Source organism: Phalaenopsis equestris, unplaced genomic scaffold (genome assembly GCF_001263595.1).
Source record: "Phalaenopsis equestris unplaced genomic scaffold, ASM126359v1 Scaffold000024, whole genome shotgun sequence".
In the NCBI taxonomy this organism is placed as follows: domain Eukaryota; kingdom Viridiplantae; phylum Streptophyta; class Magnoliopsida; order Asparagales; family Orchidaceae; genus Phalaenopsis; species Phalaenopsis equestris.
This window is the reverse complement of record NW_018164466.1, coordinates 1,334,477-1,347,804: the sequence shown is the minus strand read 5'-3', so window position 1 is coordinate 1,347,804 and position 13,328 is coordinate 1,334,477. Positions and strand designations below refer to the sequence as shown.

Here is a 13,328-nt window from a genome sequence, read left to right as displayed (position 1 = left end):
AGACTTGTGAATGCCATTAAATCATTTGAAGAGGTTTCTAGACTCCCCGTTAATAAGGGTATAAGCTATTTTGTAATTTCTAATATGTTACACTTTCCATCATTGAGTTGAGATGTAAGCCACATGGCATTTTGAAGCATAAGCCTCACAATCACAAAAATTGTAAGAGTGAAAACAACAATTAGGGGCGGTGGTGGTGGCAAGCAGTTTCAACTACGACACTAGGGATGGTCGGTCAAGGCGGCAACCTAGGGAGCAAACATGTGGGAAAGGAGTTTCGTGCGTGAAGTTCATGCATGAAGGGGCATGGCTGAATTGGTAGGGTCAGTTAAAAGTTATGACATTAAATTAAATCAAAAGGAAAAAAAAAATCTAAAACTAAGAGGTGCATGTCTCAATGACATTGAGGTGAGGAGAGCCTTAAGGCGTGTCTCACCAAATGTGAGGCTTAAGCCTCACTTGAAGAACATGAGGCATGCACCTCAAAGCAGTTTAGGCTAGAATTGAGTCGAGGCACCCTTAGATTGCCTAATTTTAAATATAGTAATATCCCATTCAAACTCTCTTATATTTTAAGAGAAGGTACTAGTGGTGCCCACTATTCTAGGGAATGAAAGTCCAAAATTGAGATCATAATCCTAGGGAATTTTATGGTAACCTTGTAGGTAGTCTTCGACTAAGCAAATGGGGAATTACTTACCTTAGGAAGCTTTCTTCCCTTTAACTCCTTCCATTATTTCTATTTCATTTGTATTTCTTGTCGTTGTTTACTTGAGTTAACCTATATTGTTACTTCAATTCTAAGCACTAAATGCTTTGATTTTGATGGATTTATTGGTTGTTTTGTTTGTTGGCCACCTGTAGATGATGACCCCTAATGAGAATGCCTTGTGTTATTTCTTTCTTACTATTGGTTTTTTGTTCTTTATTGTTGTTTGGTTTGTTAGTAGTGCTACAATTGATGAATCTTTAGTGGTTACTTTGTATAATGTGGATGATTGGGCAATAGTGCCATGGGGTTTCCCTGTTATGTTTATATTTGATTATGGGTTTAAGTATCCTTTCTACAATGTTCCATATTCTTCCTAAATTATCAATTATCTCCTTTTTATTTCTCAATCTCATGTTCATGGCCTCACGCTATTACTGAATTCATGGATTTATTTTTTGGTTGGTTAAATTTTCATTTGCAGTCAGTGGCCACCCTATAATGGCAGATTATTACATTAATCGAGAAATTAGTCAGTGACCACCCTATAATTACAAATTATAACATTGATTTCTCGATTTTAAGAGTTTTATTAGTTCTTTGTTGCATTTCCTCCTACAGTAAAGAACCCTAACGAATATACCCATACATTGAGATATTAAGGGTTGAAACTTTTAGGTGATATTCTTCATATTTTTTCTTATCAGTTGCTAGTTTTAACTTTTAATGTTCGTTTTATTTTTTGGACATAATGGCAGATTCCCCGATATTTTGGATACCACATTGTACGAATCATTCATCATCTCTAAGGTCCCACTTTTGCATGATATCAATAATATAGAATAGGCTAACAAATTCTCATGTGCACTGTTTTCCATGTGGTTGTTGCTTGTGGACTCTTATTTCTATATTTACCCTTTTTACCCCTTACTTGTAGCAAGCATGTAGGCATGACCTTAAGATCATCAGTTTAGTTGTCTTCTACTAAATGAACAACTTATAAGGCTCAAACCTTTCTTTTGTAACATTGAAAAATATATATATCACTTATACCTGGTCTATTAAACAAATAGACAAGCACAATCATCCCCTAAAATTCTCTAAAAGAATCAAAAGATCACTGATTTCTTCCTGAAGTTTTAAGAGAGCTCTATTTAACTTCCTGATTAGTTTTTCATAGCGTTTACAGTGAACTATTTGCCAAATGAATGTAACAGGAAGAAAACAAATCATAAAAATGGTAGAAAAATATATACTTCTCCACAGCTAATTTGACCTCTTCCTTCTTAATCTTTCCTCCAACCCCGGTTGCAAGATCCAAGGCTCCAGATTTCGCCATCTTGAAATCCCCTTCACTAAAAAAAAACATATATAGAATAATAAGGAATACGCATGACGTGAAGAAGAAAAAATCACAGTTCAAGGAGTAAAATGGTAAGTATCTCTAAAAGTCAGTGGTAAGTAAATATTATTCTTTTGTTATTTTTTTTTTTATTTATTTTTTTTATTTTTTTTTTTGTGGTAAGTATCTCTAAACGCCATTTTTTTTTTTTTTTTTTTTTTTTTTTTTTTTGTGTTTACATGCATGATCTTATCTCATTCCGTCATAAAAATATAAGTCAGTGTCAATATCCTTACGAATTAAGCTATCAAACATTAACAAATGCATATACAAATACATATATTATGATTAATAAAAATTACAGGTATAGATTGCACATATTTCTTTACTGAAAATAAGGGGCTGTACGGTAGCAGGTTTCACGCAGGATTTAAGCGAAATCCCGGGAAACGGCAAAAAACTCCTGCGTGAATCCTGAGCTCCCGTCAACCCCCAAAATGACGCCGATTCGTGATAATCCGGGACTTACTAAATCCTGCCGATCGGCGGATTTAGTCAATCCGGGACAAGCAAAGAGGAAGAATCGCGCGAACAGGCTTACCTTCGACAATGGTGTCTAGTACGAGCGGAGCGGAAGGATGAGAAATATGGGGGAGTTTCGGTGGTCTCTTGCAAGTGCCAACCAAACTACAGAACCTATATAAGATGAAAAACGCAAATAAAAAATTAAATTAACAAGCTATATTGACTTTGAAAATGCGGGATCAACAAAAAAACTAAAAACAGATTGAAATATGCCGATCTGAACAAAATGACATCACTACAACATAGAAACACATCATCATTACACAATGAGTTCTCTCCTGCGAAAAGTACTAGGTGAGCATTATAAATCCAGATCAAATTCATAGCTCCAATCAGTAAAATCTTGTGATCTCATTATCATTCTAAAAACTTTCGCAAAAACCACGCCATGGAAGAAACAACACCTCTCCACAGCGATCAAAGAAGAAGAAACGATCCCGATCTCCGATATCTCCTCTCCTCTCGCCGCCGACACCCGCTCTCTCCGCCGCAGAGTAACACGAGGGGGTCGTAGGGTTTTGAGAGGAAGGCAGGCTGAACAGATTCCAGCCTGGTGATGTTCGCGTAAGAATTTAAACTGTATGAATGTGGCAGTTTAATTTATATAATTATTTATTTAATGTGGTGGATATAGTTATAAATGTGTAATTGCGCAGGCTGATTAATAATTCGTGATTGTATATAAATAAGAAAATTTGCTTGCTTTCTATTTCTTTATGATAATTGCAATTTTATTAAAATTAACTTCTCATTTGTATGGGGGTGAATATTTAAATTCATTTTTATTTATATGGAAGAATAATTTAATATTTTTTCTTTTGTTGTCCTAGTTATTCCTACCCTGAGTCTAGGGAAAAAATATTACATTAGGACTCATCACGTGGAGTTATGTGCGGAGTCCAATGAAATTACGTCGTGGAGGTGATCGGCCCGGTAACACAAAAAAAATATTTCACTCGTATTATTCAGATGTTATTATGTGTTATTCAGGTGTTATTGTGTTCTAAGAATATTCCGGATATTATAATAACGCGATAACACATCAATAATACTTGAATAACACACAATAACACATGAATAACACACAATAACATCTGAATAACACGAGGAAAATATTCTTTGTGTTACCGGGTTGATCACCTCCACGACGTAATTTCATTAGACTCCGCATGTAACTTTACGTGCTTACGTGCAGAGTCCCGATGTAATATTTTTTTTTGAGTTTAGGGTGGACAATTTTCCTCCCTCTATAAAAAAAAAAGAGTCTTATTCCACCCATATTTATAATTTTTTGGTCAAAATTTTAATTTTTCTTTTGAACATAAACTAGTATGACATGAGCAACATATCACATAATGACGACTGTTGGATGAATTTGTGAGTTTTTTTTTTTTTTTTTTTTTTTTTTTTTTGCATAATTTGAATATAGTTTTGAAGCACTTTAATTCCTTTATAATCTTTTTTTATATATTTTTTATTGGAACATTTACGTAAGCGCCACTCAATTTCTATTTATTTTCATGCCTACATCTAAACCTCAATATATATATCACACATAACACCTTTTTCACACGTAACACCTTTTTCATGCATGCACATAGGTTAACCCGATTGAGGTTGCATTTGAAGGAGCTTCGTCGTTCAGTAAAGTTCATTTAAAAGTCACATTGGCAGAACAGAGAAAGCCATATACGATCTAAAACGGTAAACACTTGTCATTTTTTAGAAACAAATTCGAACGACTTTCAAGATACGTTGTTTCACCGAACAAAAAATTTTCTACACGTTGGCGTTCAGTGCAACGGAACTTCACAGTCTTCTCAAACGAATCCTGAAAGGATAGGGCCTTTTTCTTTTTCAATGTTGCTACTTGGGTTCAAATGTAGACCTAAGATGAGTTGCAATTTTGTCAGTAGGCTGCACTTGAATTATTTATATAACAGAGGAAGACTATTTTCAATAGGAAAATGTTGTTTAATTTAATTGTTTGCTTCTGCAGTGGAAATAATTTGTTTTATAGAAATAATGATAGTGAAATCTTTTAATTTTTCTCCTAAGTTAGCTTTTTTGTCAAATTTTGTTGTAATAAACATGAGATATCTTGCAATGTCAATATATTGCATTAATGATTGTTTGGCAATAGAGAGAACTGGTCAGAGGGTATATGATAGTGATGTCAATCTAGCCTTTATGAAAAAATATATGATTTTATAAATAAAAAGTATCAATGTAAAATAAGCTTTTTTTAGCATTAAAAAAAACTATCACATGAAATACATCTTACTAATTTTCTTTTATTTTTTTATGCATTGGGTAAAAAAAATTATTGACAGAGGAGAAGATGTGGGACTGATGTGAAAGAAAAAAAAAATTGTTATGTGATTTTCTATATGTTTTATTCTTTTATTTTGTGTTATTTTTATATTTTTCTTTGAGTAGTTGTGCTTGTTTATGCAGGGATACAAGTAGGAAGGAGAGTTGGAAGTATTATGTTTGGAGCTGAAAGTATGGTGCTAAGAACTAAAAGTATGGTGTCAATAGCTGGAAGTTTGGTGGCAATCCTGAAATCGGGCGCCTGAGATTGGAAGTTTAGCAACAGTCTTGACACCAGGATGACATTTCAACATCTTGAACATCTATAAAGGTTGCACCAGGACGTCAGTACTGGCAACATGGTGTCACTTCTCTTGGAGTGAACACATAAAGACGTTGGAAGTTATGTGTCATTCCTTCAACATCAGGGCACCACTCTCCAGCATGCACATACATAGCACATTATCATGGACAAACATCTCTCAAGTCACTCGTGCAGCCTTAGCGCTCTTCCTAAGAACGAAGTCAACCAAACAATTGCAACGATTGGACTTAGAAAAACAAAAACTCTCTAAAAAAGAAGTAAGGAGGTGTTATTGAAAAAATGAAACACTTCATTAAGGGATGAATGTTTACACACTTGATTACTTGGGAATATTCGATTGTTCCAAATGAGAGGGAGGGACCTCTATTTATAGTCCATCCTCAACACCTAGAGAATTTACTATATTACATTAGGATGCTTCAACTTCTAGATGATCCTACATTACACACATGTTTCTAGAACTTTTTAGACTAACTAGAGTTTCTCTTGAAGCTTTCATCTTCCAACATTCCCTAGAATGTGACTGTCCCTTCTAAAGTCTCTCTGGTTGGTCTTATTCTTTTTTATCTTCTCTAGAATCTTATTTATCTTGATTGAATGTATATGGCTAGCCCCAATTAAGATGGCGATGCATAACACTCTCCTGCAACTAAAATCGCAATGCCCTCATTGTGTTTTTTTCTTGATATTCTTTTCTTTGAATTGTCATGATGTGTCCTCATGTTCTTAGTTGGCTTCACTGTCAAGTAGTCCTTTCGACTTGATGAGGCACTCATTATAGTTTGGTATCATGTGTTGGTGGATCAGCCTGTCTGCACTTGTGCCTTCCACATATTTATCAAAGGAAGTAATTACGGTTATAGGTGCTTGCTTAAAAACTCCTCTTGGTGGCTCTCTTTTATGATAATTGCTTCAAGATTGGATGTATTTTCATTGTAATCACTTCTATTTTAGTAGAGCATCATAGTGATATTGTTCTGAACTATATTTGCTTTGATTGTGGAATAAATTTCTCTTTTTTTTATCTCCAATTAGTAGGAATAAATTTATCATTTTCTTGAGTTGGCAACCTATGCGTGTTAGAACTATCCATGTAATGTGACTGATTTATTGTTAGTAGAACATTGATAGGTTAACATTTTGTTTGTAAATTACTCATAATCTAGCCACTTAGAATGCTAAAATTGGTTGTACAATGGAAGTATGCTAGTGAAACGATTAGGTTAACGTACACTTCTTCAAAAGAATAAGAATATTATTGCTAAAGTAGTGTAATCGCATAGGTAAATACAGAAACACAAGGGTTTTACATGGTTAAGTGAACATTAACTGTACTATGAAACTAAAAGGCTTCTTATGACCTTAGAAGAGGCTAATGAGTATTATTATCCTTGATATTCATTAACTTATTCGAATCACATGGATATGACTAGTTCGCTAAGTCTAATGCAGAGGAGGCCTTCTCACATGATAAAAAAAACCTAAAATTAGTTTGTATGATTCAATTCTTCATGAAAATTAGGTCTAATCACTTTCAAAATTTCATCGAACTTAATTCTTTAAGCAATACTTAAGAGTGCTGAATAGACCATTCTCCTATTGTAGAAATTAATACACTCCACTTGAGACTAATGCACTGACTCAAATATGTATATTACTTGAGTGACAAATATACTTAGTTGACTGTTGTCTGCATTACTGCAAATCAGGCACATGCAAAGTGTCAAAGTACGTATTTTGGTGGTTTTGACTGTTTGTGGCAAGGAGAAACGATTTGAGTAAAGTTTTTTTCTCACTATAATAGTGACATCGAGGAAGAAGACAAACAACACAGAGAAATACATAAACAAGCAAAGGTGTCCCCAAAGATCATTCAGGAGCAGTCAGAGCAGTTCAAAAAAGTGCTTTGAGTGAGATTGAGTGCTCTCCTAAATGAGAGCAAGTGATGAGAGTGAGATTGAGCATATTATATACTTGGAGTGGTGTACTCTAAAGACTTATGTGAATTATTCTTGGATGAATATGACGCTAAACAATTTTAGCATTAGATCCGCGTCAGTAATAAAATTAGTGTTAAAATTGAGGTCAGTAATATAATTAGCTTCAAACATGTTTGACTAAATCATTTACATCAGATTTAGCATATGTCTGTAGTTAACCAGCTTAGATACACCCTTTGACGTTGCAACTTTTAACAGCAGTTTTGCGTCGAATGCTTGCAAACTCAAAATTACATCATTGTTAGTGTTGGATTGTATTGAAGAGTGTCAAAAAAATTGAAGTAGCTTTGGAATGTCTGACGCAAGTCCAACACAAACCTACAACAAATAAAAAAAATAAAAGAGAGACCAGATTTTTACAACTTGCAAACAACAAATAAGAATATCATAATGAATTACTTGTTTATCATGACAACTCAAAATTTATATCATATACAAGTACCAATGATACTCCAAAAATGTATATATTTTTAGACTCATATTTTTTACTTATTTTTGGTGATATTGTAATTTAAAAAAAAATGTATTTTTTCATGTTTTATTGCAGGTTGTTGATTTTTAGGACTTGGAGTACAAATGAAACAAAAATGATGGAATTTGGAGTCAAAATAGAGTTTTTGAAAAAATGTTCAGCGCTGACGGTGCCTGACTGGGCATCGACGACTTCGTTTAACAGAGAGCGCATATTTAATTGATTGGACACTGGCGTCGACGGTGCCAATGTCGGTGCAGACCATATTTCTGGAAGATTCAACAAATTTAGACATTTTTTAAAGAGTTTTTGGATGCACCTATTGAAAAAGCAACCTTAGACTCTATTTAGAGCCGAAATTGATCAGAACAGACTCTCCTGGTCTCTCTTCGCATCTCTTAGCCCTCCTTCGTGCCACTTTGCATCCTTTCACCCCATTCCACACCATTAATCATTTATTTTCTTTATAGTATTGAGTTTTTGTGGTGATTTTAAGTGTGAATTCTTCTCTAAGAGTGTTGGAGAGGGAGAGAAGTGAGAGATTTCCTTTTTGTACATTTTCTAAGAGAGGCTACAAGGGCTCTGAGAAAGAGTTTCAGACAAGTGTTGTTTGTTATTTATTAATGTATGAACTTTCTTTTATATATGAAATTTGTGTCTTGTTGTATCTTTCTCATGAAGTCTGAGTAGTTTCCTTTATCTTTCTCCATACTCTAAGACATGGTGAAATGAAGAGATAATTTGGATGTGTCAATGTTAAAATATAAAATAAATTGTAATGGTTTTTCAACTCGGTTCTTAATTTACTTTTAGATCTGGCCAATTGAATTGTTAAAATATATTGTAAAACATATGATCCGAGAAATAGAGTATGAGTTCTACAACAGAGTGAGAATCACATCTAAGTTCATGAAGGAGTATTTCGTTCATGGAATTAAATGCAAATAAATAGAGAAATATATATTGTTAGGTGTATAATTGGAGATTTTTAGGGTGATAGACTAAAATCACCAATTTGATTTTAGTGTTTAAGAACTAAAGCGAGAGTTAGCCTTCAAGGAAAGGGAAGTGTGAGCTCTAGAGTGGAAGTCAATATCCTCCTAGCCTAGCCACGGATTTAGGCACTAAACCTGAGATTAGCCAATAATTTTCTATAACACTGAATCAGGGGAGAGAATTACAAGAATCAGGGTAGAGAATTACAATTATTTCTATTTGACACAATACATATTTAAACCCAAATAGCTAAAATTAAGTTTCCAAATCAAATTCTAAAAATTAAAGATCGCCTGGTACTAGCATGATCACATCAGTTATGTATATCGTTTGATTAAAAGTTGTTTGATTCAAGCTAGGCATGGCCGAGTAATTAATCATTTAGTTTTAATTGTATCCAAAACATTCAAAATTAGTGATAGTAATTTTGGTTTATTCATGTGAATTTCTTAATTAATTTATCATCTCAAATTTAACCCTTCCTCGTGGGATCGATATTTGGGACTTAAATAGAAAGTCTTATATTGCTTGATAACGATATGTTTACTTACGTATAATTCCAACATTAAGTGCTTAACGTTATTATTAATAAAATACAATATCAAAATTTTGGCACCGTTGTAAAGCAGAGTCAGCTTTATGAATTTTACATAACTATATTTTTCGGGATCAACCAACAACGAAGAAAAAAATATAATGTAATAAATATTAATTTAAATTCTCAGAAGTTTACATCTAAACACATAATATATGTTCACTTGCTTAGAAAGAAAAAAAATACACAAACCCCTACGACTAGTGTACATCATCAAACACCTAATCATCTTTCTCTTTTTCCTCATCATCCAAAAAACTCACAGGTTGCTTACCTCAGCTATCTGCAATACTCTATATAATGCATGTTAGAGTATCATCAACTCTCTGCCGGCCTTCCCACATCTGAGCATGCATCTGACAAAGCTCTTCATTCATAGCTCTGACCCGCTTGACAAGCTCCCCATGCTCCGATTTTAATGAGCTCGAGCCCCCTACAGGATCATAAGAGAGCTCAACCTCAAATTTTATGTCTTTCATGCCTAGGCAATAGGTCGTCCCATTCTTCTTCATCGCCTCATGTGTCCATAGCTTAAAATCAGACTTGACAGGCTACCACTGCTGGTGGAAGGTGTTGTAGTCTGGCTCTCTAACTCCCTCTACCTCCCCCAGAGCTACTCATACTCCTCATATATTATTAAATCCAAGGTTTAATTGTCATTTTTAACATTAATAATGATAAAATGTATAAAACTAGATTTTTTTTTACTTATATTCATCCACTAAGAGAGATCAAAAACCCATTGTTGCATTTTGGGTACTAAAGCCTTCGAACATGCAACTCTATAGTAGTGGGCCAAGACCAAGCTCTTTAGCCCGTGTACAAGAGAAAATGGAAAGTATCACATAATTACATCAATCATTCAATTTTTTAATATTTAGATAATCTCAACAACCTTTCGTAGTGCTCTATGTAAGGGACCGAGCCTCTAATGTAGAGTGTGGCAACCATGGTCCCTCGATCATTCTGTTATGAAGGTTTGTCTGCCTCTTGCAATAATAATCTGGAGAGGTCCATGCTCTGCTCAACTCAACCCATACACTAAATTTTTGGCTCTGCAAAAGTCATTTAGAACTAAATTATATGTAGGGTCTGTCTCCTTTAATAATGTTGTTACATAATTGAAGCATTCCTTGGGCATGTTAAACTCATATTTGTTGCTCAAGATTCTCAACACCACCAATAACTCTGCATGTGCAGTGCATCCCTCCCACAAAGATTGTTGTGCAACATTCAGTAAATCATAGAATTGTTGTACTTCATTGTTCGTTACTTGATCATCATCAGACACATTCTCAACAAAATGAGCACCGTAAGTATCATGAATCATTGATTCGTATGTGTCGGGATTATGCTTCGTTGGAGGAACATAACTTGTTGAGGTACTAACGTGGTCGCACTAAACATTTGTCTCATATTCACCAATTGTAGGCTTGTACCAAAAATAGGATTGAATCTCCTGGGACACAAGTCCAATTTGACTTCTGCATGTGCTTAGTACGCTTGATTTTTTTTTTTGTTTCGCAAAGGGGTATCAAAACTTACCTAAAAGATAAATGGGCGATTGTGATGTCATCTACACAAATTCGTCAACACTATTTAAGAACTCATCATCGAGTCCTTTTCTTCCATGATACAATCTATTATATATTTATGATCCTAAATTTTGAATATTCATCTGCAACATATATGTAGCTTTATAGATCAATACATTTAGAAATCAATCGTACATTTACTTCAGATGTGTTTTATATCTAATATCGAAATATTACCTTTACATATAGACCACATACAATTCCATTGCATTACATATGTAATACATAAACTTAAAATGTAACATAAAAACCACACAATTCTTATGTATTACACATCCAATATCTAATTTCTTAAGAAAAATCTTTATGAGTGATTGATTATGCTAATTGGTATAATTATTGTTATGAATAATTTTATTAAAGCAAATAAATCACTCATAGTCCATTTATTAGGAAACTTCTAGTCACACACTTCAACAATATCCTAATTTCCAGCCAAAATAAAAAATGTCCACACTCACAACTAACAATTAATTATCGAATCTCTATATTAAGAAATATTGTATATGTTAATAAGAAAAAAATCCTTCATGGACTGTATAAGTTTATTGGGCTTCATTGTCTCCAATGAAGATGTGAGAAAATTCGACACATTAAGAATTAGAATGTTGGTCCACTAACATCCAAGAAGATTGATGCGTGTTGGAAAATTAGCGGCGGCAGAGTAATGGACTATCGTCTTAGAATTGTACGAAAGTTTAACACACACAAATGAAAGAGAAAAAAACGGCGATCACTCCATAAGTTTTTACGTGGAAAACCCATAAGGGAAAAATCAACGGGTCTGTCCCAGTTGCGAAAATCCACTATTGATTGATAATTACAAAAATTCATTGTCCCACAGACGGGAAAGGGTAGCTCTATTTTTTTAGGTTACAACGTCGACTAACGACATATAATTGGTGGTGATCGATGGCGATTAGTGGTGGTTGATGAAGGTTGGTAGAGGTTGCATCAGTCGACGGTGGTCGTTGGAGGTCTAATGTGGCCTTTGGCGGTCGACGATGTCGAAGGCAGTCGGCGATGGTCGACGACAGAGGTCGGCGGTGGTCGGGAGCGATCGACGGTGATGCTGAGCTACAACTTCTCCTCAAGACCTCAGACTCCCTCTCTAGACTTCAGATTCCCCTCATGTGAGGGGTGGGAGTCTATTTATAGTGTTATAGGTGCAATTAATGCAGGAATATCAACCATTTTGATCGGATGATCCAGAGAGTTTCTTCCGAACCTTCCAAATGTGTCCAGAAATCTTCCAAGGGTGGTTTAATAACTTGATATGAGCTTGATTTGACTCGGATTGGACTAGTTTTCATATCATTAGGTCCGTCTCATCAAGCCGGTCATTTTAACTATAAGTTTGTTGAAATCGGAGTTCTGGATGACTTTTATCAGGATTTAAATGTCTCTCGCTTAAAATATCGCCTGGAGATTTGTGTTATGCTTCGAGATTCATGTCAGATGACGAAAATTTGTTAGTGGTGTATCAAAGATGATGAATTTTGCATGGTAGTTAAATTTTTTAAACAATTCATTTAAAGTTTTAACATGATTATGACATCAATCATCAAATGCTTTGTGGAAATTAGTAAACCACAACATTATCTTATTGTGGAAATTAACTCATTACTTGCGTGATTGATACACAGACTCAAATCTTCATTTGAGCGACATGTATATTTGCATGATCGCCGCCTACATCATTGCAGATCGGGCATCAGGAACAAAATTACCTATGTATTGATACTTATTTATTTAGTTTATAATTTACCAAAGAAGATTTTAAATTTTATGATGGAGCATTATATATTATCTATTTCAGCACAAAATATATCTAAATAATTTGGAAAAAGCGAAGTTGGCTTCGATGTTGCATGAGCTTTTGATGGTTGACTTGACGCTCATAAATAGCATGAAAGATTTACACACGCATGTCCAATCAAATTTTATGTATGTATATATCTAAATATTTAAACTTGAATTTTTACATTTACATGTTATCTTATCTATGTATGAAAAATTATATTTCATTTTTTAAAAATAAAAATAATAAAATTTTTTATTTGATAGGATACTTCTAAATAGATAAAAAAAAAGAAGCAAATTTTAGGTGTCTACTATGTAGAACGTAGAAATTGGGTCGTATATACGTAAGTAAATGGCGCCATATTTTTAATGTCATCAGATCGAAAAAATATTACATCAGTACTACGCACGTAGAAGTAATGTGCATAGCCAATAAAATCACGTCACGACAACCCGAGCGACAGCGAAAAAAAAAAACGGCACAATAACACAGAAAATATTCCCCTCTGTGTTATTCATGTGTTATTACATGTTATTCATGCGTTATTGCGAGTTATCCATGTGTTATTGATGTGTTATTGTGTTATTATAAC

The 13,328-nt window shown here is 34.1% G+C and overlaps 2 protein-coding genes across 4 annotated transcripts in view; both read right to left on the bottom strand.

Moving 5' to 3' along the window:
- The window catches only part of LOC110018546 (cycloartenol-C-24-methyltransferase 1), a 34,638-nt gene extending 31,421 nt beyond the window's left edge, over positions 1-3,217 (bottom strand). The window contains exons 1-3 of one of the 2 annotated variants that reach the window (XM_020715888.1): positions 3,041-3,217; positions 2,653-2,747; positions 1,966-2,064 (exon numbers count right to left, since the gene is read on the bottom strand). In XM_020715888.1, the coding sequence (XP_020571547.1) occupies positions 1,966-2,048 (83 nt within the window). In that variant the 5' untranslated portion in view covers positions 2,049-2,064; positions 2,653-2,747; positions 3,041-3,217. The remainder of the gene's footprint in view (positions 1-1,965; positions 2,065-2,652; positions 2,748-3,040) is intronic. The other variant, XM_020715889.1, reaches the window with a different exon arrangement.
- The window catches only part of LOC110018545 (E3 ubiquitin-protein ligase RGLG3-like), a gene marked incomplete at its 5' end in the record, with an annotated part of 81,585 nt that overhangs the window by 58,271 nt on the left and 9,986 nt on the right, over positions 1-13,328 (bottom strand).